Genomic DNA, 26,688 nt, shown 5'->3' with positions numbered 1-26,688 from the left:
ACAGTGACATCCTCTAACAGGACAAAGGCAAGTAATAGGAGGTGATGATGACTGCCAAATAGCATGACAAGATGTCATTTTTCAGATAATGTAAGACACCTATACTGAATATATTAACCACAAACCATCACACAATGTTCATGATCCAAATGAGTACTGTGTCTGTATCCAAAGCCCGATACAGTATATCTTATTACTCTGTGCCACAGACTTCTACTGTAGTCAGAAATTATTCAAAACCAGCCACGCCATGCTCTGTCATTACTGTGAACACACACATAGTACACAGACATTTTGCCCCGCTGCTATACAGAATATGCTTCCTTGGGTATCAAATTAGTCTGCAGTTAAAAGTAGTCCCATTTCTTCCTGTTCAGTAGCATTTGATAAAAACTACAGTTTCCAGCTGTTTAAGAGAATTACAAAGCCGTGTTTTGAAAAATTACATCTTCATTAGGAGCAAATGTCTGGCTACGAGTTGACTAATAGCTTCCAGTCATGCATTTGCAGGGGTTAGCTATTATTACCTGACGCTTCTTACAATCATTCTGCTTATACTTTATGGCAGTGCTGCTTGTTGTGGCAGCTCTCTCCACCACCCCAACCTCCTCCTCCTCTTGAGGTTCTGTTTTTGCTCATGTATTGTTCACGTATTTGTGTTCATTATGGAGGATTGGTACTTCTAATAGAATCATTGTCGCTGCTTCTTTTCTTTGAGAAGACCCTTTAAGAGCTGAATTACATTTGGTAGAAAATCAAATTTTTAAAATTCTTACCGCAGCCTTTTAGGAGCCGAACAGGCAGTCAAAAGAAATAAGATAAATACTTCTGATTAATTAACGACTGGTTTGTTTGAGGGAAATGTAAAATATTTCTACTCTTATCTTGACTTCAGTCTAAAATTTCTAAGGGTTCACATTCAATCTGACTTTAAATGCAAACAAGACTTCTGTCATAAGACTCCTATCAGAACACATTTCACACATGCACCCACCACCACAGCCATCACGTCCAGGCCTGTAAAAAAAATGCTCTTCAAGCAGGAGGCGCAAACCAAGCTACTTGAAACACAGAGAGCGTCAGATCGTGTCTCTTATAACAGCCTGTCAGATGGAGAGAGTGACTCTGATCCTCCTATTTCCGCTAGTCAGCACAGTTATTGAAAATCACCTTCAATTTGCTGCAGATATCGAGATTGTGAGGGGCAAGCCGCTGTGTTCCAATTGATGTGACGATCAGTACGATCCCTCCTTTAGACAGGGAGGAGGGAGTCGGAAATGATGGGGAAGAAAAAAAAAATTACAGAATCAGTCAGCAGGAAAAGTAGAAAAGGCTTATGCAAGTACACTGCACATGCCATGCTTCAAACTAGGATTGCTCCCATAGCTTAATTGACTGTAAAAGCACAGACAGGGATCATAGAGGGAATATTTCCTCCAAAAATCACATTACATCAGGTTTAAAAGACCCTGATGTTTCTCATATACAACCTGAATATTTTCTCTGCACTGTCTGCAGTGGCCGTGAAATATCAGTGACAACAACAGTGTCAGAGCGTAATGCGCCTGTCTGGTTATTAAGGTAGCCCTCCTGTTTTGTTATTCTGTACGTAAAATCACATTGCATGCTTTAGAAATTGCCTGTATGGGATGGTGCCTCTTCATTTTCACTCTGACACCCTATTTCTGTTGCTGCTTTCAAAGCTTCAGAGCCAGCAAATAGACTGAGAATCATCTTTGTTTGTATTAGACTTTTGTCCCAAAAAGAGATTTTTTTTTTTTTGACCCTCGATGGAACCCTCCTACTAAAACTTTTATGTATTCTTGTGGCACTGTAACTGATTCGCCAACAAAGAAAAAAAGAATGAATAGAAAAGCCCTGCTGCGGGCTTGTGCAGAGCTTCAATCAAAATCCTGGAAGCTAGTTGACATGCAGGGTGTGGAGGTCCCTGCAAAGTTATTGAACTTCTTTCTCTAGGTTTTTTCAACAGCCGCAGCTTTTTATATTACCTGGCAAAACTTCTCTTTCTTTTTCTCTTCCCTTTCTCTGTCCAAAGCTGGAGCCTGTGGTTTGAAAGGCTCACTGTCCCTAGATTAGGTTCTGCTGGTGTGTATGATCAATGAACCGAAGCCGGCTCGTGGTCAGAGCGGCACGGCGGGGTTGCAGCTACATCCCGCCAAGTGGCTGGATGGTGATAAGTTCATTGTTGTGCCTCCTGCGTGCCCCAGATAAGCCCCAGCATGTCGGGAGTTCGCCGCAGCAGCCACAACAGCAACAGCAACAGCCCCAGTGTAAGCCAGTTACAGCTGGTCAGACTGCAGCTTTCTGACAGATTGTCATTCCCACCTCTCAGTGTGTTTAGGGCTAATTTACCAACCTGATTACACAGGCAGACAAGTTTGCCACATTTAACACACACTGTTTGGATTCTCAAAAGACACAGACTGCGCACTGTATTTACACAGTGATATAAAAGTCACACAACTTATGCTACCCCAAAAAACAACTTTATATAACCAGGAAAGTAGCAGTTAGAATCCTACAGTGGACATGAACATCGGGGGGAGGGATAGTCGATGAGAAATCATGTCCCCTCTCTAAACAACTGTTGCTGAAGTACTCTTGAGCAAGGCCTTTAAAAAGGCACTCCACCAATCACTGTCATTTGTCAGTGCTGCTATTATTTAACTCATAAATACTATAATATCTCAGCTTGATTTTGGAGACTATAAATCAATAACAAAAGCCTATGTCTAAACTGATAGCATGAAGTGTGAAAGACACATCTGCAAAGTATGGACTTGTAGTATTAAAAGTATTATTTATTATTATTATTATTTATTATTCATTTTCATTATCGATTAATCTGCTGATTATTTTCCTTGATTTGTCCATCAATCATTTGGTACAGTAAAATGTCAAAAAATAATTTAAAATATGTCAATTATAATTATTACAGCTTACAGTATTCTAATTGTTTGCTTTGTCTGACCAACAGCTCAAAACCCAAAGGTATTCAATCAACTATTACATTACACAGAGAGATGCAATTACACAATGAATGCAACCATCACATTTGAGTAGCACAAACAAGGTCCCGTTTGGGATTTTTGCTTGAAAAAGTACTTAATCAATTAATCGATTATCAAAATAGTTTTTGATTCATTTTGGACTAATCATTTAGTTCACTAATAGTTGCAGCTTTTAATTCCTGCTAGTAGTCTCACATGATTCTTCTGATCCACAGGTGGCAGTAATGCATTAGCAATGCACCAAGACAGGCAGTGAAGAAGACTGCTAGCTAGCGAATATGGACGAAAACAGATGTAAGGTAGATGGCAAATGGTCAAAAAAACAAAAAAAAAAAAAAACAAAAAAAAAACAGCCTGGGTCTTGAGCTTTGCTAATATTTTGCGAAGGAGAAGTGCAAGTAAACCCCACAAGCCACCTTCAATGTGTCATCCTTGTGAGGAGACATTACCTGGACAATGACATCTGACCCATGGGCCTTTGCATTTAGACCTATTATTATATCATGATTTAAAGTCTAGCTTTAAATCACGTGTTGGGAAGGAAGACTTGCTGGTTACTTATACAACCTGTAATTGCTGCCAAACAGTAAAAGCTAATAGGTGAAGGAGGAGTTAGGAGACTTGTCAGCTTGCTGGGTTTTTTTTTTTTTTTTTCTTAAGACTGAAAAACCTGAGCACTGATGATAATATTCTTCATACATTTACACCTGAATTAACATGACTTCTTCCATATCCACATAGGATAGGACCCTTTATAGATCATCTTTTAATGTCAGGTGTAAATGGGGTCTGAAAGTTGTGCCTCTACTGTCTCTTGCAAGTCTCTTTGTAGAAATGCAATACTAAATCACTGGAGTACCCCTTTAACCACTCTTTCTCAGAGGAGATAGAGAACACTGAACAGCATCTAACAGGAAAAGAGCACAGCGCACAGTCAACTCTACCTGAATGAATGATGGGAAAAAATAGTTTTGCACCTTCTGTGAAAACAGAACAAGCTTTGACTGTGAATGTAATATACTACCACCATCTTTTATGTAATGCAATCAATATGTGTTAAAGCCTGCAGTGCTTTTTTTATTGGTATTAGGAATGTTGGGCCTTTATTTTTCAGAGTGTAGCCCACCACACTCAACAGCTTACATTGTTATTCGATCCGTACAGCATTGATGTTTTGTCTAAAGCCAACCTTCCAGTGGATGGTTGTGCCTAAATGCAGTGAGAGGGCTCAACAGACTCCAGAGTCATGGATTATACAAATCACAATGCTTTTCTCATATCGCCGCTTTTTACTGAAGAGGAATAACATAAAGTGGAGAGACTGTGTATCTCAATGGATAGAAAAATGCATCTACACAAGGGTTAGAGATTCTGTCAGACTGTAATTCAGTATTAAAGTTTATCAGCTTTAAGTGGAGTCACTAAATTCTGTTAAATTAATGTTTTTAGGTTTAAAGCCATTAAATAGAAATGTTATTGAAGGTTTGTCTCTCAATCTCATCACTTTTGAGATACTGATTTCAACACTACCCACCTCTAAGTATAAATGTGACATTTTTGTGTAGTTGTAACAAACTCATCAGGACCTAGTTTGATCTTCTAATCTCAGCAGGTGCAGTAGATATTACAGAGGAGTGTCTTTATGCCCTGGATGTCAGACAAACACTCCCTTTGTTGTTCTATCTTTTTTCATTAGCTTGAATTGCTGTGGTTTCATGGCTGCCCATGTGTGTCTATTAGCCTCATCTGCCTGGTTTGGGTCTTATTTTCATCATGTCTATAAGTTATGACTACATTTACCAACAGACTTATATATACACATTCTGGACTTCAGCTCTGTTTGATTCCATTTCAAGTCACAAGTCAAAAATGTTAAAAAATTGATTCATTTTGATTTGATTTGATTAAATACAATTTGATTTGATTCTTTATGATACATCAGATAAACCAAACCATGGCAGCGGTACACTCAAATCATGCACTCAGTATTCTGGGAGATTTTTTGAAAAAAAGAAAAGAAAAAAAAAGAGAGAAAAAAAAGGCAATTATTCACTTTTGAAGACACATTTGGTTATCAAATAGCACAACAGAATGGTCACCAGTTAATCATTTCTTCAAACAAACCAAGCCAAAGAGAGATTTATCTATAAAAACCACATTCAGTATTCATGACTTCAGTATTTCCTAAATTGCAAGTATAAGCCTGAGTAGCAGTAAACACCTGGCCTAAAGTCTCTGTCTGCAGATGTCAGGAAAAAAAATGTCAGAATTTTGTAAAATATCACTTTGACATTCAGGGAAACAAGCAGAGGTGATATATCACACCACAAAGGTAATATATTTAAATATGAGCTCACCAATAAAGATGACTTTACTGGGCATCAGCAGTACGACTTAGTCCACGAAGACAGTTGTGTGTTCTGTGGCTCAGGAGTCTGTCATGCATGAGAATCTCAGATTCAGTTCAAAGTTCTATCAGAATTTCTATCTGTTCCTTTTGTGCTCCCCTCCTTAACAGAAATGTAATATTAAATCAGTAGAGGACGCTCTAATGAGTGAAGTAACTGTTTAGACTGTCACATAGTAACTAAGCTGATCATGAGACAAGACACGTCAGGATCTGTTTGACTCAGCTCACGTGAACGATAAATCATAATGTGCGTTTACTTCATGAAGACTTATCGGAGCAGTATGATGAAATGTTGGGCAAAAGAGAAAACTTTATGAGGCTGTGAAGCAGAAAAAAATACTCACTGCAAAAACAAAGGATCACAAGCAGCTAATGTCAACATTTCTGTATTAGTCAGTGAATCAGATCAGAAACACACAAACACAGAGCCCTAGGTCTGCCACTTTGTCTACATTTCAAAAAGACTTCAGTCACCAGCACTAATAAACAACCTACATGAAACCATAGGAATGGTGAACCATGAAATCAACATTCAGGTTGTAAGTAACCAGAATAGTTTTTAACCAACGTGGTATTAATTTTTAAAAAGTCATTCTTGTCTTTTTCCTTTTGTTCTATATTTCCCCTCACTGTTCCCTGTATTTCTTTCATTAGAACACTTGAATGAAGAGTTTGTTTTTCATGCCAGAAAAAGCATGTGCTAAGCGAGCCATCATGCATGAAAAGTAACACTAGCAGCTTTCTGAGCCTGAGGTACATCTGGCTGCAGATGACACTCTTGTATTTTGGTTTTTCCTCTCATTAATTTCAATGATACCAGGTTGCCAACATAGAGAACTCTGGCAAAACAACACAGGGATGTCCACCACAGGAGTTGAATCTGGCTCAGCTTTTACTGCAACTCAACATACTGTCATCATCAACTGTCAAACCAATATATACAAGAAGACTCCTTTGTAATGTGAACGCCATTATACTACTTACCTTGTGAATGTTGTGTCGAAAGATTACAAAGACATTGCTTTTGATTTTAAAGTTAAAACACAGTCTGGGAAAACTACATTTGGCATCTGATAAGTTTGGACTGGACTTTCTGGATTGTACTGTATTTCATGATCTTACCAGTTCCTTAAACCAGTGATTCTCAACAACCAAGATGCAACCTGGTAGTGATCTGCAAAATCTTGGCCACCAAGATGTTATAGGAGCAACAATCCATCCGTTTCCTTATTTTAATTGAACAAACTTGTTTAAGTTCCTGTGCATGTGAAATGTAATTTTTCTTACGTTGGATGTTTGCAGAATGATGTATGTGCAGGGTTTGTTTTGTGCTCACCTTTCATTTCTGAAATTTCTACCAGTGTGTTATGGAAACTTGAAGTGAACATACACTGAAAATCGACTTTCCAGTTTTAACACATGGCTGTTTTTCATGTGAATATCCACTTTTACACCATGCCTCAGCTCACCTGAAATAGATCAGAACATTTTCAGGTCTTGATATGGGCATTTGGTACAAATTGAGCTTGAATAGCATGCTTGAATAGCATGTGCATTTGGCACCCAGTGGGCAGGAATCACTCTGGTAAAAGTTCTTAAGTATGTGACTAGTAAAATGTGGAGGCAAGCACCCTCATTTGCTATGCTTTTTTAACTTCAGTATTCTTGCTCAGGAGCATTTGTTGATAATATTATATACACCTTTTTATCCAGCAGTACACTGGAAACACCACCAGCATCATTAAAGCATGAGCTTTTTTCTCATACTGTATATACTTTGCAACATGATGAGAAACAACTAGTTATTCAAGCAGTGCTGAGGTACTTGTGCTACTTGGCAGGCATGCTAAATTGCCCTTTGGGAGAACAAAGCAATTCCCATGGAACACCACACTAAAGGAGTCAAGGTGACTTGAGTAGCTGGGTCACTTTAACTGTTTTCTCTCAGCCATTAAACTTTTCTTTTCTCCTCGAGTAGGCCTTTTGGGTGCTTGTAATTTGGCCTGATGAAAAACGGACAGGTAAATTGGCAGAGTAAGCCACTGTAAAATATTCCACATCCTTTAACAACTAGATGGTTTGAAATACACCTCGATAGTGCCACAGAATTTTGCACTTGCTCATTCAGAATACAACTAAATGATCTCTGTACATGTATGAACTTAATATTACATGGAGAAGTGTTAGAGAATTGGTTGGAAGTGGAGAAGAAAACTCCAAACACTTCTACATCTGCTGGACAGTGCAATCCAATGCATGAAGTATTAGCAACATAAGAAAGCTGATTGAGCAAGGATGTGAATGAAATGGGGATAAAGTTCTTTTCCACCATTAACATATTTCTTCATCTCTTATACATGGAGACTAAGCTGTTTTCCATATGTGTGGCTCTGCAGAAGAACAAATGGGCTAACCAATGAGACAGAACACAAATCATAATTGCTATTCGTCTCTGGATACCAAATGGCTTTGGTGTTTGTTTGGTCCATTGCACTGCGCGTGCCTTCATTGTGAGGGGCTGACGTGCATGTTGAATTAAGTCAACATGTAGATGAGATGGCTGCATTACAGGAGAGCGGCAGTCGTGTCTGAATGCCTGCTTCGTTAATCTCATTCTACATGGAGGCAACACTTGAATTTGTGCTACAGGTTGATGCAATGGTTCTTTGTTCGTAGAAGAAGGGGATATGTTTTTCATTCCTGGCAATGACAGTCTCTTTTGGCAAAATTATGTAGTGTAATTGTACAACTGATAGATGAAGAACATGCACATGATAAAATGTGTTTTCATTTTGTCATAGTGATTAGCTTAAGTCCCCTACACGACCCTAAGGGATAAGCAGTATAGATAATGGATGGGTGGATTTCGTCATAGTGACTTAAATGATTGGTTCACCTAAATGTGAGTTGTGCCTTCACCCCAGTTCAATAGAGGCAACTGGAAGTTTGTTTGTTTCATTTTTTTTAACTCTGTTTAGGAGTAATCTGAATTTTAATGTGATCTCTTTCCTAGTGTTAACTTTAAACACTTACAAGTATGTTTCCCAGGTGTAAATAAAATAAATGAAGGGTGAATTTCATTAAGCTGCAGTCATATTGTCATGGCACTGAGTCAATACGTTTGTAGAATGGAGCTACCAGAAATGTTAATATAACATGTAAAAGCTCTGTTTTTCCCCTACAAGTCAAACTGGCTGCTGTGAAAAAATAAGTTACTGGAACCTCCAACAAAAATAAGAAATATAATATAACGTAATCAAAGCTAAAACCATATTTTTTGGGAAATAGAGCAGAGAACAGATGGGTTATGTAAGCTTGTCTCCTCCAAGAGAGCATGTGTAATTCTACCTGTACACATGAGTGGATTCTGGATCTTTGCAGTGGTAAGTAGCTACTTATTCCACTCTGTGGCTTCAGCTTAAAAGTACCAAACAAAGCTATAGCTGCAGAGTTAGCAGTCCTGGCTTTATTTTGTTTGCCTCTACATACAGTGATGCATTACGCCTCAACGACTTTCATTTACAAAGCGTAGCAACCTGTCGAAACCGTTTTTGAAACTTCCAATCTTGGCAACAATACGATCCATCTGCTCTGCCTTGCTTTTAATGGGATTCATCTGTGTGATCACATTCGCAGAAACTCTGCAGGGTGTGTGACTTTCCACGAGTGGAATTTCTAATCACAGCCAAGTGGGGTCAGTCTTGTTGAATTTCATCAAACCGAGCACTCCATGTATTTTACAGCAGTGGCTGGTAGAACCGCCTCTGATCTCGTCTCACCTTGAAGTGGACCATTCACCCTGTCCTCTATGCTTTGTCTCCCATACATAATCATCTGAAATGAAATTTTAAAAGAAGAACTTCTCAAACTACCACAAATTACCATTTGCCAGCTGTCTTGATTAATACTTTGAGTCCTGTGTTGGGTAGCTTGTTAGGAAGGGGACCGACTTTGATTGATTGCACTGTTTCCTATCCTCATTCATGTAGAAAATTGGCGGGGCTGGATGACGAATACCTTAAAGCAAGCCCAGAAGCATTCCCTGTGCACACAAGAGTGTTGTTTGTCTGTCTGTGACTTATACAGGTTTTATTCTACCCCTACCTTTTGTTTTTCATTTTCCAGTTCTTACATACGTTGAAAAAAAAAAATACAGAGATCCAACCATGTCAGTACTAGATAAATATCATGAGGAGTACCTGTTTACTTTTCTGAAGTGCTTTTTTGCTTTGCTTATACTTTTTTGGTATCACTCACTAAAGTCTTTTATTTATGAACCTCAGGATCGTTTTAGCACAAGCATCAAGGTTTCTCTCCAATCACAGTGTTAACTCCCGGGTTTCTGGAAATATTCAGAGTCATCAAGCCGATGAAATCGCTGTACAAGTTTTTCCACATGCGCTTGCAGTGTCTTGTATTGGCAGCCCCATCTTTGCTGACTGCGTTGTGGGTGGTGGAGGTGGTGGTAAGGAGGTCTTTGATAAGGATTCTAGACGTATTTAGGCTGCTGCTTATACATGCCTGTGTAGTTCACAGTTTGGGAACTTGTGTGCATGGGGGGGAGTTGGAGTTTTATAGCAGTGGTGGTGGGTTTGTACCCTGAAGTTTGAATTTAGATTAGTCCTCAGATCAGAAACCCAACACTGCATCTTTCTCATATTATTCTTTCCCTGTGCCCCCCACCCCCATGCACCCATCTTGTCATCCCGTTACACCAGCTTCAATTTTAATGCCCCCCACCCCTATTTACTATCCTCCCTCCTCACTCCCTCTAACATGAGGCTATGACTGTGAGAGGAGAGGTAAGAGAGGGCAGCTTCCCCTGACACCGCATGAGGATGTGAGCTGAATAGCTTTGGCTTTCACCCCCTCTTACCACCACACACACTGACTTTCTCTCTCTCTCTCTCTCTCTCTCTCTCTCTCACACACACACACACACACACACACACCTCTCTGCTGCTGTTAAATCCCAGTACAAGCACACAGTACCATGGCCATATGGTCTCCTCCCCCTTTCTCCCATCTCCCACTGGGCCAACAGGCCTCGGAAAACAGCATTCCTCTCAGACCGTTGTTTAGCTCCTGATCCCCCTTAAACAGATCTCTTCGCCTGTCTCATTACTTCTGAATGCCTCTGTCGATACATTCACATTAAACTCTCAGCTGTTTGGGCATGCTAAAATTTAAAACAGATGCATACCCTATAGTCTTTGCCTCTTGTGTTTGCTGTCACCATGTGTTGTATACTGTTTTAATAAGACACAATGCCTGCATTCCCACCTAAGACAGAAAACATTAGATGTTAAGTGAAAATACATCTGTCTTTTTGAACTAAAGTGTGGCTGGACCAAGGAAGAGCATCCCATTAGCCCTAACTCTGATGCTTTATAGATTCACCTTATATGCCTGAATTAGATTCTAGTTGGGTATTAGCACTTATCCACTAACAGGAAGTTACAAATTGAAATGCAAAAGTGAAAACAGCAGTGAAAGAACTCTCCAGAGAAAGCTGGACTCAACATAATTGAGCTTTCTGCTTCTCTTACTGTTGCTGACCAACATACTACTGATGTCACATTTGCAGTCTTCAAACTTTTAAATGATAAAACTGGTGAGGGTCTGTACTTTTCATCTTTCTAAGACCAAACTGAAACCAAGAGTGAATCGGTCCTCCTATCAACAATTGTGTGTGTATGCAAATCAAAATATATCTGATTCCTCTGAGCCATAAGCTTCACTGTCATCAATATACTATCTAGCTGCTTTAAATTCTTCTTTGGCTACAAACCAAATGTCAATTCACGATTGAAACTAGTTCCCAACACATGCACTCTACCCTGGTTTGAGAAACTTTTGCTAAAAACTACAATGCCCAGCTGCTAGAAATTACTGAAACCTTTTGACACATTAATATTTACTGTACAGCCACAGTACAGAGTCAAAATGCACTGCTCAAGATCTTTTCATCTATATAGTGGACAGTAGGGATGGGACAATATGCGATTTTAGCAACCATTGTGATGGAAAAAAAAAAAAAAAAAACACTCACAATAAGTTTTTTTTTTGTGAATTTCCATTATTGGGATCATCGTGAATGGAAATAATCAATAATATCCTCACGAGTGATTTACAGAAAGCTGTCTAGGTTGCCAGCATTCAGTCCTATATTGATATATACTGAATGGCCACAAGGGGAGCCTGAATCTTCCCAGTCATTCCAACATTACTAAACTTGTCACCATGGCTGAAAGCTCGGTTTGTCCCGGTCTCTCCCGCAACACAAAGTTAAACTGGATGTGTGGAAATACTATGGACTCCACAACAAAGGACTCCAGGTAAAATTAACTAACGTTACTCTCCGTTACTTAACGTAGCGCGTGTGGGTTCAGTTATACTAACGTGACGTTTGACGTTTATCTAAATGGTCGTTACGTTATAATGCTGCTTTGGTCACCGGTGAATTAAGCTAACATTAGCCAGGTAACGTTAGCTATGTAGCTAAACAGCAAATAGCTCCGCTGTCTCAGACCAGAGCAGAGCTGTACTACCTGGCAGATTGACTGCAGTTTTTCCTTTAAAGTTAACCATAACATTAACATAAAGTACAGTTCAAATCAACCAGAATTTATTTAATTTGACAGAAAACCCATTTTCTCATTTGACATATTCTGTTGTATTTATTTTACTTTTGCAGGGAGACCAAATGATTTATAATTGCCTAAAGACTCTGAGATCCTCTCAGTCAAAATGTTTGTATCTAACCAAAATGTAATGCACAATGGAGCCATTTGAAAAGCTTAAAGCTAATTTTCATGATTATAATATCATTAATCTAAATTATTTTGGCCAGAATAATCATGACATCATCCTATGTCTAGCTGAAGGTGAGCAAAATGTAAAGGAGGAGTCATAAAGCCAGTAAACATACCCAGTAATGTCTGTTAAACAGAAACTTTAATATTTGCTAATATAAGCTACATACCAGGCCTAGTACGCAGTAGCAGCAAAACCCTTGAGTGGGTGTTTCATAGTCTTGCATTCATTAATTATTTTAAAAGATATTAGAGAAGACCTTAGCGTGTTAATGCAGAGCTTTATAGTCAAGATGAATGCACAGGCACATACACAAAAACACACTCTAAGAGTTTTGAGTACTTGCTTGATAGCAGTATTTGGCTGCCATCCACAAAACAGCTCTATTTACAGTACATTCTAACTAGGGTGGATATTTGGCATCATCCATTGATGGTTGTGCTAATAAACTTTTGATTCCATGCATTACACATAATATGTTTTTACAGGCGGCATATCTAAAGCAGCACATTCATAAAATATCACATGGATATATGATATGTTGATGCCCTGAATTACTGAATTGAAATAGCATTTCCTGGTCTCACATTGTCGAGCATTATGTCATTTTCAACAAGCAAATCAGAACTTATGTCTGCATAGTGTGTTGCAACTGCTAAAAATTAAAAACAGACAAAACATTTCACGTCATTGTGATTTCCAAAGAAGCTATATTCATATGTCATTTTGAAACTTTGACAAAGCTGCTTCCTTTATCAAATGACGGTATGCAAAATTGAATAGGACTCAGATGTGTTTTGAAGACAGGAAGAATGAAACAGGTGTCTCAGAGTAAATCAGTCTGTAAGTTGTGACTGAAATTTGGCCAAATTGAGAAGTACTGCACAGAAAGCTTTTTGAAAAATGCCTCCAGTACCATACAGTATACGAGACACATACTGACATTTTCAGGAATATATGATATAAGAGGAGAGTCTGAAGAATAAAAGAATTAAGAGACAACCTTCAGACTTGGTCTTAATTCTGCTCCCTTTTGTAGTTCTCTTGTGTTCTTCTGTGTTGTGAAGTTGGCTGTGAGAATCAGGACTTCAGTAGTTTCTCAACAGGTTTGCTCTCTAAAGGCCTCAAAACTTTTTTGGAGCTTTATTTGTTTTTATGTATTTATCTTTTTGAAAGCAGACCAGACTGCATGCTGATTACAGATGGAGCTAAATTGAAATTCACGGCACAGTGCATTATGGCCCTGACTAGCATGTTGTCAGATTGGGTAAAACTGGTTTCTTTGCCGGGTTGAGTAATGACTCAGCATAAGATAAAACACCTTGAGCCATATACAGTGGATTCAGAAGCTATTATATCCATTCACTTTTTGCACTTAATTGTATTGTAGATTTAATTTTAAATTGGTAAATTTGCCATAAATCTAAACTCAATAATCCACGATGACTAAGTGAAAAGATTTTTTGCAGCTATATTATAAAACAAAAACTGAAATCTATCATTTACAAAAGTATTCATGGGATAAGTCTCTACATGCTTTGTACACCTGGATTTCATCCCATGGTTCCTGGCAGATCCTCTCAAGCTCTGTCAGATTGGATAGGAAGTGCCCATGAACTGCCATCCTCAGGTCCTTCCGCAAATGTTCTATTAAGTCTCGGCTTTAGCTGGGCCACTGAAGGGCAGTCAGACTTATCCTGAAGTCACTCCAGTGTTTTCTTGGCTGTACGCTTTCTGTCATTGTTGTGCTGAAGTGACCAAGGCCCTTTTTGCCCGGTTTGGCTGGACGTCGAGTTGTGGTTCCAAACTTCTTCCATTTCAATTATTGAGGCCACAGTGCCCCAGGGAACAATTTCCAATCAATTCTTTGTCACAGGTGAATCAAATTCTCAAGATCCATCTCAAGGATAATTAAAGCAAAGAACATGCACCTGACTGCAATATGGAGTGCCACAGCAGAGGGTCTGAATACTTTTGTAAATGAGAGATTTCAGTTCAGTCAAAATGATAAAAAATTTCCACTCCTGTCCAGAAAAATGTGATGAGCTGCATGGCATACTGTTGATCAGGGAAACGTTCCAAGGCTGGATTTTTAGTTATTTGCATTATTACAAAGATGAATGTGAATTTGAATGATGTTTTCTTACTTGTGGAAAAGAGCATGGAAGCATTGGCTTTACTGAGGCTCTGTATTTAATTGCAGTACCTGCAGTAATGAAGATTTATATTAAAAAAAACCTGCTGGTAAAATCTTTTTTCCTGAATAATTGTCCTTGTTACTGTGGATGATCCACATTCCTTGCTGTAAACTGTTTTTTTTGTTGTTGTTTTTTTTTTTTTTTTTTTAAATGATAATTATTGCCAGCAAATATAAATGCATGTATAATACACAGTATACAGATACAGATGGAAAATCAGCCGCAGTATTATACACAATAGAAAACAAAAAACTCTAAATCCCAAAAATAATCACTAAATAAACTCTCGCTGAATTTAGTGTATTCTCTCCCTAAATTCTTCTCCAATGAGACAGTGATAACAATCCTCACATCGCGTGGTCACCAGAGGGCATGGCGATAAGCAGAAATTACTTTGGAGCGGTTGGTTCTGAATTCCCCAACCTTAGCAATAATAAACGACTATTAAGGAGAACACAACATTCTCCAGTTGAGGGCCCAGCGGCTGAGAGAGGAAGTGTATGAAGGAGAGACTGGGTACTACATTGCCAGATCATTATTCATCAATGTGAACACATGAAGGTCGTCCTTCAAGCCCGTCCTCTAACTACACCGAAGTGCGGCTGATTTCTGAGGGGGCTGTGAAGTACCCACTTAACAAAATAAACACAGCTCTTCAGCTATGACAGAAAGTTAAGGGACTACTTTGACAAAATAAAACCTTTAAATTTTATATATTTTGTAGATTTATGATCATCTGAATATGTTTTGTGACCTTTGGACAATGTGTCTGTCTCTATTACATCATCTGTAAGTCATACCAAAAGTTTCCTCAGGTTGTTAAAGATGGGGCCCAGGCTTTATTTGTGATAGACTGTCTATATGAATCTCATATTCCTATCCTGGATATCTTTGTTTGCATGTGTGGCATGGAATGAATGAAATAGAAATCAACCTTAAATGGATCCTGAAAACAGTCACTCAAAAAGAACGACTACAATATAGCACATATCAGCACATCTCAGCTTTTATATTTGAGATTCTTCCGAACAGGATATGAGATTATTTGGAATATGATAAAGTACCAACTCATAAAGTGAAAACTTAAATATATATGTATATTAAAGAAAGGTTTTGGGTTAGGTAAGCTGAAGTACACATCTGAACAGTATGCTATATACTGATCAATCAACATACCATTTACCATTTTGTACTAACAGGAAATGATGTATTTATCACATCACTTTGGAATACCACTGCCAGTGGAGCTTCACAAAGAGGGAACTTAACTTAATGTTTTTAAAGAGATGTAATATTGATTTTTTTTCTTGTTTTCTTCCTCCAGCTATTGACATTATGTGACCTGCCAGTTTTTTTTTCAGTCCTGTTGCCTATTTATCTAAACTTCCAGTCACTCTCCGAAGTTAAAACACAAGTCAGATGTTTCTTTCTTGATTCAGTTCACGTGCTACTGTAAAAAGCTGAGAACACACGTCCATGTCATTTGCAAGAACACATTAAAGAAGTCCATATGAAGGTGGTTGCTTGGTTCTTGTTTTCTTCCAGCCATGCTGTTCTTTAATGCTCTATGTTCCATTAGAAAATTACATTTAAATACTTGCTAATGTGCCTATGTTGTTTGTTTCTGTGCACAAAGAGAAATGTAAAAAACAACAAAGGCTGGTTTTTGTCAGAATTTTTTGATGAACAACACTTATTGCATCCACTCAGCTTTAAATGACCCTCTTAACTGCAAGTTAACAATTTAATTTCATCTTGCATCTTGTATTTCAGCAGGTGCTCATTCTCAGCAAACACAAGACAGCAGACACATACAGTGATTTACAGTGGCTTTACAAAGCATTCAAACCACATACACTTTTTGCTTACTTTACAGTGCAAGTCTAGGAGTCTGTGGTACTGCAGCAGCACTGCATTAAGAATCTGAGTACTTTTGTCAGTGAGAGATTTGAGTTTCCACTTGGTCATTATGGACTATTGAGTGTAGATTGATAGACAGAATTTAAAATTCAGCAACATGATTAAGTGTGTGTGAAAAGAGAATATTTTCTGACCCCTCTGTATTCGGAACACTTAAGATTATGGCCAATATTACTTAAAGCTTGTTGTATTTGTGACTTTCTAAATAATGACTTTTACCCACCTCATGTCAGCACTGCCTCTCAGAAAATATTTCTCGTGAGCTGTCTGCTTTTTGTGATGCTGATGAATTATTTACTCTGAGAAAATCACTACTGGGTCAGAATCTAACAGCAAAGACTGTAGTAGATACTCATTTAAGAATATGCATTGTAAACCAGGAACAGGTTTCACTGTGTCACAGAAACTGATTTTAAAACCCCTCAATGAAAGATTGCACTCAGTTGCAGCAGCTAGGCCCCAGGTGACATCAGGACTTTGGCCATCTGTTCATTTACTTTTATTGCTTTGGGGTGTGGGCAGAAAATTCTGAGATAGGAATCCAGAATTCAGTCTATTTGCTTGGTTAGATACAAGTAGAAGTCAATTATTCAACGTGAATTTGTGTTTTAGATGAACTGACCAGTTAATATATTATTTTAGTGACAGTACGTATAAAGATGGCCAAGTGACATTGTTAACACTAAGCTGCAGCATGAAGGGTCTCAGAGGGACTCTACAAATCTGTTGCAGCTCCAGTTTAACAGTGAGCCCCTCATCTTATTCAGAAGCACTCTCCAATATGATGAATTATTTTATTCCACTGTTGACAATTCGCTGTGATGTTATTGCCTGGGACAGAACAAAACCTCCCTGCTGGGTGCTAAAATCTGACAGCGTTACAGCACTGAATTCTCCCCAAAAAAAAAAAAAAAAAGTGCCCTGCGTGTCCCTAAAACTGCACCAGACAGACCACTTTACTGTAATTTGTTTATTTCCATCCTGATGCATTAATCTTGCAACAGTGAGATTCATTTTTTAATTCTTAAATCCCCTCTGAGGATTTTCTAATTATATCAGTTGTGCTTGGATAAGCAGAGGTCTTTCAGACTCGTGACTTGGAGAGGGAGAACAAGATTTTACTGAATTTGTCATCTCATTTTAATGCAAAGTACGATTTACCTATGTAAATGTAAGCAAACCTGTGACAGCCAGAAAACACACTCTGAGTTCTTGCTAATCTATCACATTGTAGCAGTATCTGTCAATCAATTAGGAACAGGGAAAATGCATTGCACCAGGATCATCTGTGCTGATACTGCCCGTTTGTTTACAGCTTAGATTAAAGATTTCAAAATGCTTAAGACAGATGCAATGTCAATTTAATTGTTTAGGAATTGAAACTCCTTTAAACTAAATGGTTCAGCGAATCTGCATTCAGAGGAGCAACACTAATAACGCGGCGTAATCAGATTACTTTGATCCATTTTAATGCTGGTGGGTGGCCACTTTCTCCTTTCCCCCTCTCTCTCTCTTTTCTACACTCCCTTCATCTCCTTTGTATTTTTGTCTTGTGTTCCTCCCTTTTCTTTCTTTCTTTCTTTCTTTCTTTCTTTTTGCTGCTGCCTCTCTGCTGGGTGGTACTGTACGTGGTCTCGTGCTAGTAAGGCGGCAGTCTCATTAATCCCGCTCTCATGGCAAACTAGTCCCCAGGGGGAGAGAGAGCACACTTTTTAAAAAGTGCCCTGTCACACTGTGGCACATCATTTGCATTTAGGTTAAAACCAGTCGAGACTTTTAAATCTTATTTATGGGCAGAGGGAACTCCCTCTTCACTGCGGCATGAGGGCATCAGTTATTGTCAGGCCAAACCTTGTTATACTCTCACAATTTACAAACACACACACATGCACGCACACACAATGCTGTGTCACAGTAAAAGCATTAAGTGTTTTGGTTTGTAAACAGGTTATAATCTATATAAGGGTTATGGCTATTATCCAGCATGCAAGTGTTTCCTTTGCCAGTAATCAGTATAATGGGCTGTCTGACAAAGAAAGTGGTGTACACTCACACAGTGTGAAGTGCTAGTACTGCACTGTAGTCTTTTGCATGTACATTGTGTGCACAAAATATTAATGATGCCTGCTCTTACCATGAATACTTAAGACCAGGTAAGTGCTTACATGGAAGGTGCATTGTGAAATTAGAAATTTACATTTGAAGCATTAGTTAACTAGATACATTAAAAAAAGCTCTTCATCATTACAACAAGGCTAAAAATCTACAGCTACACTAGTGGCTCTGTGAGGCTGCCCTTCATAGTCAGTAGCTTTGAACCAGATACTATTATAAGCATGCTAACATGCTGATAATGACAAAGTTAACGTGCTGAGTTTAGCAGGTATTATGTATATTGTTGTCATCATTTTAGTTCTATGTGTTAGTATGCTAACATATGTGCTGGGTGCTACACTGTAGTGTCATCTGAGGCTGATTGGAATGACATCAGTTTTGCAGGTAGTTGCTTACAAACCAAAGTATTAGTCACATTTGGATCAAAGGTCAGGACATCGCACAAATGATCACAGTTACAGAGGAACACAAATGTGTGTACCAACTTTCATTGATTACTATGCAACAAGCTCCATTGTTCTTGAGTTTGGTGCACATTCATGCTTTGACTGATGTTTCATTTAGCTTTCAATATAGGTAGAATGTGATTTCTTTTGAAAATGATGATGATGAAGATATGAGGATTACTTAGAATAAAGTATTTAGGATGACGTGGAAATAAATATTAAAGAAACATTCCTGTGATTTACTATTTTACAGTGGGGGACTCATCAGATAGATGAAGGCCAATATCCTGATAAACTCCAGAAATTTCCCATAATGCAATGAAAAGCATTATTTATTTATTTTTTTTGCTCAGATCCTCCCTGCTTAGTCAACACCCATATATTTCAAACTAGATGCTCCCAGTTTTACTCCCAAGTGTTTTTGTAGTCTGAGTACCACTCCCAGTGGCTAGTTAACTGACCTTAATGTGTTAAGTGGATTTTTCCCATTAACTAACTAAATGCAATACTACACTAATTACAAGGCTTTGCCCTTTGATCCTCAATCATTTGTGTCATTATGCTAAGGCATGAATCACAAACACAGATGAAGCAGGCAAAGCAGATGAAAGAGCCCTTAAGCCCTGAATCACTTGAGACCCACATTTGCAGGTGTAAAGGTGGTGTATCTGAATATATGCTCCTGAAATGTTTGCACTCTGTATAAAAGTCTGTGATCAGCAGGAAAATCTTGCTAGCAACTACATCTTAGGCTGTAATCAGTGTAATGGTCTTGTGTAGCATGGGGTTAGCCTGTGTTTATATATAGATCTCTACACAAGGCTTGCCGTGATAAGTAGGTTTTGTGGCATGAGAGCTGGAAGTTGTGAGCGTTTGATGATTTACCTCTGCGCAGCACTGCTCTGTCGCCTTCTCCTAGCTTCACACTCCCTGTTGTTACTGTCCTAATTCTAGTGCTTGAGTCACTCAGTTCTGGGATTTTCTTTTGATCAGGTCTAATCCTCATTATTATTTACAGACGTGATTTCTCCCCAGAACCATCACTACACTGCTGCTGCTGCACGAATAAACCAGTACATAGTATGGACTTTGATCAATTATGGAATATTCGCTAATGGACTGTGTCCCTTCAGTGCACTCCCACCATCCCTTTCTGCTCTGCATGGTGCTTGCGCCTGCTCCTCCGTTAAGTTCATTGTGACATCTGTGTGTAAAATGAGCTTTAAATTATTTAATAGCTTGTATACTGGTAGCGCTAGCATAATATATTTGGATAATAGATTTGTGTACTGCACTGGGTCATGCTAGCAATTAGTGTAATAGTCTTTTTCAGTGGCAGTGTCCAAACTAATCCATAAACGGTATAAAAATGAGCACTGTACTTTAAATGGTGGCATTAAACAGGATGTGATGTGCAAATTCCTAATTAGAATTTTGTAAGGGATTAATGGCCCTGGCTAACAACAATGGAAACTATAGGAAAGTGTTTACAGAATGCAAATAGGCTGAATAGCTATTACTAAAAATACGCCAGTGAGAAATGTAGCCCATATACTTTGTTATGAGACAGTAAAACACAATGTAGCACTTAAATGCCTTGTAGATTCTTTGTTGTATATTTGATAACTTTGCATTACTTTTTATATTCCTGGCTTCCCTTGTTTATCTTTTGGCACAATTTGGAGGTAACTTCATCATAATCTTCTACAATGACTTATTATTACATACTGGTTCATGGCTCTGAGACTTTTTTTGTGGCATTTGCGCTCTTCTTTTTCTTTCTTCTCTTTTAAAAGGAAAATATGACACAGAGCTTAATGCTCAGCTTTAACCTTCTCTTCATTTTGATGTTTCTCAATGAACCTAGACCAATGGCCTCAACAGGGTAATTTCTGTACATTCAGTCAAGGAGAAAAATGCAATGGTGTCTGCTTTCCACACTGTATCTAAGAAATAATATTCTGATAAATGATGCACTTCTGGGTATAGTATGTTATTAGGGGAAAGGGGGTGAAATATGAAGGTGTATGTTTGTGTGCGACATATATGGAGTCCTGAACATATTCTCCGTGTTCACAGTTATGACCCATGTGTGAGACCCACACAGAGAGGGGTGTGTATGTACTGTACTCAGGCATAAAAACACTATATGTTATTCTTAGTAAGAAGCAAGACTCATGCAATAGATTTTTATGTGTTAATGCAATTTAGACTTCAAAATCAAAGCTGACATCACAACATTTTCATTTTGCAAAACTGTAAATTGACATTGCTATCGATGCTGTTATTCTAAAAGGTAAATATCTGGACATGAAGTTAGATTGTTGCTAAACTGGACATTCACAAAGTAAATAATTTGGTTAATAGGTTGAAATGCTTTTGTAAAAAGAACATATAGCTGTTACTTGTTTCAGTAAGTTCCCACAGCTCATCAGTAGTCTAAAGTATAAAACTAAACATGCAATCACTATTAGTAATTAGTGAACTGCATGTACATTATATGCAGTTGTACAGTAAGTGGGTTCATTACCCAATAAGCAAAGATTTGGTAATTTACAGGGGGAAAAAAAAAAAAAAAAAACATGTTTAGGTTGAAACTAGATTGAATTTAGTTGAAAACATATCTCAGCTTTACATGTGAGGGTTGATTCAACATTTATCATCTTTCAGCATACAGTGACCTACTTAACACTGAAATATATTCACTATAGTTATGAGTAACCTACAAATCTGAAATGTTTTAACTTTTTAACCAAACTTAGTCCAGTTTAAATGTTGATGACGTAAATCACCATATCACCACTCACTCTGTGCTGCTGTAAGTCCAGTGATTCCAGTGGTCAATAACATTGAGTTTTCATTTCCAGAAGCTGCATATTGGAGCAGTTTAATGGTAGAGTTGGGGTTAGGATTTAGTCTGGAGTCCTGGTTGCACTTTATATGATCTCTGTTTCAATTTATGTCTTCCAGTTAGTGCTCCTACCTCTCATGACTTACGGGCCTGATGCATCTTTGCTACTCACATAACACAAAATCGCCCATAAAGCTCTGTCATGCATTTATAATGTTTTCCATTTTGTGTACTGAGTGTGTGTTTTGCCACACATCACTAATATTTCAAACAGCTCAGTGTGGAATGTATCGTCTGAGGAACTGAGGGATGACACAAAGCTCAGTGTTTCTTGTGTTCCACTGCCTCCATAAAATCACTGTTTATTCATCTTTATCTTCTGAGTTCAATCATGTCTTCATATTTCTGTCCTCCCTAACATGGATGTTAACTCTGAAAAATGCTAGCATGCTAAAATTACCTTATTAGCACAAAACTTTTACCTCATGATGATGCTATAGATGAAATTTAACAAGATTAGGCATCAACATCTGGGAATTGTCACTCTCTGTGCCAATATTCATGAAACTTCCTGCTCTGTTTAGATATTTCTGTCTGGTAACTGTCCTGGTGGACAAGTCCAATGAAATCTTGTCTAAATGGCTTGCAAACTGGAAAAAAATATTAAAAATGTACACCTCATATTCATTGGCTGGTGTATGTTTGATGTTAAATGTTAGTTATTGAACCTGAAGCCACACCATGATATGTCTCTCCTCTGACAAACTGCTCAAACAGTGGATCTTTGTCATGATGTTGGTAATGGTTGCCAGGAACTGCATGTTGCAGCTACAGAGAGCTTCTCATTTAGTCCCTTTGTTTTTCTGTTTTGTCTGGCAGAGATCTCTGGGAACTCAGAGGACATCCCTCTGGTGCGCTGGAGGCAGCAGTGGCTGGAGAATGGCACTCTGCTTTTCCACATCCACCACCAGGATGGCAGCCTTAACCTCCCTGAGCCAACTGAAGACCCTGCGAACGATTCTGCAAAGGAGGAGCTCCGCATCCTGCACATCTCTGTCATGGTAAAACTCCTAACTGTTCACAGATATTATATAATAACATTAGAATTAGTTTTCCTCTCACATAGTCAAAAAAAACTATTTCTAATAATTAACCAAAATCGTTAGATTAAAATATATGAAATTGTTTTAGTTCATTAGAATTGGTTTCTGTAAAGCTGGTGTGCACGTGGTTTGCACTGTAGCCGGCTGTTCTGCAGCCTGCAACAGGGAACAGACATGTTCAGCATGACGTATGGGTGTGTTACAACTCTAAAGACATGGAGGGAGTAAGGGTGGACTCTAAGCAATGATTTTCCTAGTACTTAAAACATAAAAATAGATAAAGACCCTTACATCAGCAAGACATTTTTTGCAACACTGTGCATACTATAGGCAGTGAAAATTTTGTATGTCTGTGTGGAACATAAATTTATAAAGTTTCACATTTCAGTTGCAGAATGTAGATTTTTGCATGCCTGCACTGTATCAAACCTTATCTGCTATGTGGGCAGAGTAGGAAATGAATCCTTAGATCTCGCAGCTTCTTCCTCTTGCCTGAGGAAATGTATATTTATTAGATCTTAGATATGCCACACCTACTCTCAGTGCCCTTTTCCAGCCCAAAGACATTACAATCGTGCTTTGATGGATGATATGTATTTTCAGACATTGAAAGCATATTATAGCTGCATACACAAATGATTAGTCAGCTTGAGGAGCCTTTTGCCAGTAGCTACATCTGCTGATCGGAGGCAGGGAGCTGCGCATTGTTGCCCACTGAATGTCAACGACCTTGAGACTTTAAAATAATAACAAATAACTGACCTTAACCCCCCCTGCATGTTTTGCATGAATTAGCAAACATCAAGCCAGTCTACCGGGCACACAGGTTTGAGTGGTGACAACATTTCATGTGGAAATTAGATAGTCAGTGCAGAGGTTCTGCTTCTTACCTCTTTGATTTTCCTCTAATCTCACTTTTTTACTTCCTGCTCTATCTGCATTTCACATCCCATCAACTTCAGGTCTGGGTCTTTGTGCTCCCTGCTTTGCTAATTCCTCATCCTGAATGAGCTGCAGCAGTAGTGCTGCCACCAGGGTGTTTTCATGAAGGTGTGGGTAGAGAAGGATTAGCATGCAGATATAAGCAGACCGTGACAACAGATGGAAGCTGTGTTGCCACTGCGATGCCCAAGCCCCACTGCAGCTTGCCACCCGGCTGGAGGCCCCGACCTATAAATCCAAAGCCATGTCACTTGTTCAGCTCCTTGTGGATACAAAAAGGGTCCTCTGAGGGCTGCTGTACGTTTTTTTTTTTTTTTTTTTTAGCTCAAGCACACACCTGTCACTGGATCTCTTTCCATTGTATGTGACGGGAAGTTGCAGGAGAATAGCAGTCAGTGGCAGTAGTATGGAAAAAGAAGCAGTGGTGTACACTTGTGAATTTTAGAAAATCTTTGTAGTATAAGTTTTATGTGTGTATATGGTTATGCAATGAAAAGCAGGGAGGAAACATTATGAAAGAAGAGATAGTTCGGTTTAATTCAACCTGTGTCTTTGTGGCTTTGACAGTCATTTCTATCAGAAATATTAACATTGCACTCACCAAAGCATTTGTTAAGATCTGGTCAAAAAAAAGCAAAGGCACAACATCAGTTGATTTTATAGAGTCCCACAAACCTTTTTTTTTTGTTGTTGCCCAAACAATTTGGAAATTTTGTGCTTGCCTATGTATTTTGTGTCAATCCATATCAAATTCTTATTGGTTGTTTTGTAGGTATTGGTTGTAGCAGCAGGCACTCTGAAAATATAGCCCTAAATTTCTGCCACCATTTTTCTGCAGGATGTCCTCAGTCACCAAAGATCTGGATTGATGATGAATGATTTGAACACATTTCTCTTACGCTTGTCAGCTGTTATTTTAGTCAACCAAACGTTGCACAGTTTAATGGGGTCTAATCAGAGTTGGATGTCAACAGATGATCTTTATTTGGTTGTAAAATCAAAAGGACCCAGAATGTCAATATTAATTCCTCATTGCACAGAAAAACTGTGTGCACACAACTATGGCAAGTACAGTGGGTCAAAATGGAACTAGAAAAACTGTGTTGTGTTTTTGTTCTGTCTGCCTTTTGTAAAGTAGTTACATTTCCAGTAGAGTTCTCTGTAGACCTAAGATCCAGACCTGACTGCTTCTTTAAGACCTGACAAATGAAACCCAACTGATATTGCCAAATCTGGGACCCGAACCTGACAAAAACCCAATTATTCATTACTGAGTTTGCCAGGCTAATGGAATGCATTGGATACACACTCATAACCCCAGCCCACTGGTTGTTGCATATCTACTACTCTAACACATGACTCATGTTTGACACAGAAGGAGAGAGTAAGCAACATGGTCTCTGCCTGAAGCTTCCCTCAACAAAATGGCCTCAAGACTGGTCCAAACAACAAAATAACAGTAGTGTGGTATTACAGTAAAAAAATAAAGTAAAAAAAAAAAAAGTAAAATAAGATCACTGTAGTAAAAATAAAAACAAAAAATTTCATCTAAAATATATTTAAACAAGTTCAAAATATACTTTAAATCATAGATATTGATAGATATTAATACTAAATATCAGAAAAGTTAAGCGTCGGTCCCACAGAGGCTCTTCAATTACCTAAAAGTTTCCTATTTATTTCTACTGATCAATTAATTGATTAACTGATGAATTAGTATCAGTATTAGTATTCACGTTCTATTAACAGAATGCAAAAAAAAACTTTATTGTGGCCTTACTTTACTTTAACATTTGTCTCAGGGGCTGTGTTTTACAGCACTGCTGCCATGTTTTTAACACATGAAATTGACTTGAACTGGTCCCAGGTCTACACATCCTGGCCAGGTATGCTCAGCCAGGAAGCAGAACATCTAATCTGCCACAGTTCATTGCCTGGCCACTGTGCCCACCACGAGACTGTTTATGTCTAATGGATGAGTTGGGGCTCCAGCATTTTTAGGCTTGAAGACAAGCCAGACTTATTATGGGCCTGATCCTAAAGGGGAATCAGGTTCAGTGAACTGCACCAAACCTGGGGTCTGAGGCCAGAAATATGATTTTTATCTGTCAGACTGGCCAAGCTGTAATCATACCCAAGAACTTAGGTTGTCCGTTCAGTTTTATTTTTATAAAATACAGGATTGAAGATGATATCCAAATTTGTACGTAGAAGATAGTAACTGTCAGCTGTTACACTCCAGTATTTTTGATGTGCACTGTTCTAAAGCAGGAGGCTTCCTCATGCAGGGTTCAAAGCTTCTCCCCGTGCTTTCACATCCAACAGGGTGACCGTAGTGTCCTCAACTGGCTGTGGCTGGTCATCCATAATAGATGACTAACCTTGTGTATGTCAGTACCAACACCAGGTGAGACACTGGCAGTTCAAACACACATCCTAAACATCAGCTTGAACCTCATAGGCAGAGACAAAGGAAAAGTAAATCCCAATACTCCCAGCACAGTCAAGTAAAGACAAATAAAAATATTCTATATTTAAAAGAGCATCAAATATTCAGTGTGGCATGATTGGTTTGAGACTTAAGCTCCAGTGTATCATTGCCATATGCAATTCTCCCTTTTTAATTTCCAAATTTTAATCAGCTGCTGTTTTGCCACAGGGCCTCGATGGATCAATCCAATCATCACATACAGACCACACCAAACCAAGTCAATTACATTATATGAGAGACTAATATGTTTTTCAAACTTAGGGGTTAGATTTAATGTTTTTTCCCTCCCCTGTTAGCCCTGTTGTTTCTCTATTTTTTCCTCATAGGCCATAAAGTAAGTGTTTAATTTGTGCAAGCATCATAG

The 26,688-nt window shown here is 38.5% G+C and overlaps 1 protein-coding gene across 5 annotated transcripts in view; it reads left to right on the top strand.

The window, feature by feature from the left end:
- The window catches only part of astn1 (astrotactin 1), a 342,836-nt gene that overhangs the window by 39,281 nt on the left and 276,867 nt on the right, over window positions 1-26,688 (top strand). For all 5 annotated transcript variants that reach the window (XM_018695889.2, XM_018695888.2, XM_018695887.2 and 2 more), the window contains exon 2: window positions 22,668-22,849. In XM_018695889.2, coding sequence (XP_018551405.1) covers window positions 22,668-22,849 — 182 coding nt within the window. The remainder of the gene's footprint in view (window positions 1-22,667; window positions 22,850-26,688) is intronic.

Source organism: Lates calcarifer, linkage group LG4 (assembly GCF_001640805.2).
Source record: "Lates calcarifer isolate ASB-BC8 linkage group LG4, TLL_Latcal_v3, whole genome shotgun sequence".
Classification (NCBI taxonomy): Eukaryota; Metazoa; Chordata; class Actinopteri; family Centropomidae; genus Lates; species Lates calcarifer.
The sequence above is the reverse complement of the archived record's forward strand: the minus strand, read 5'-3'. Positions and strand labels throughout refer to the sequence as shown.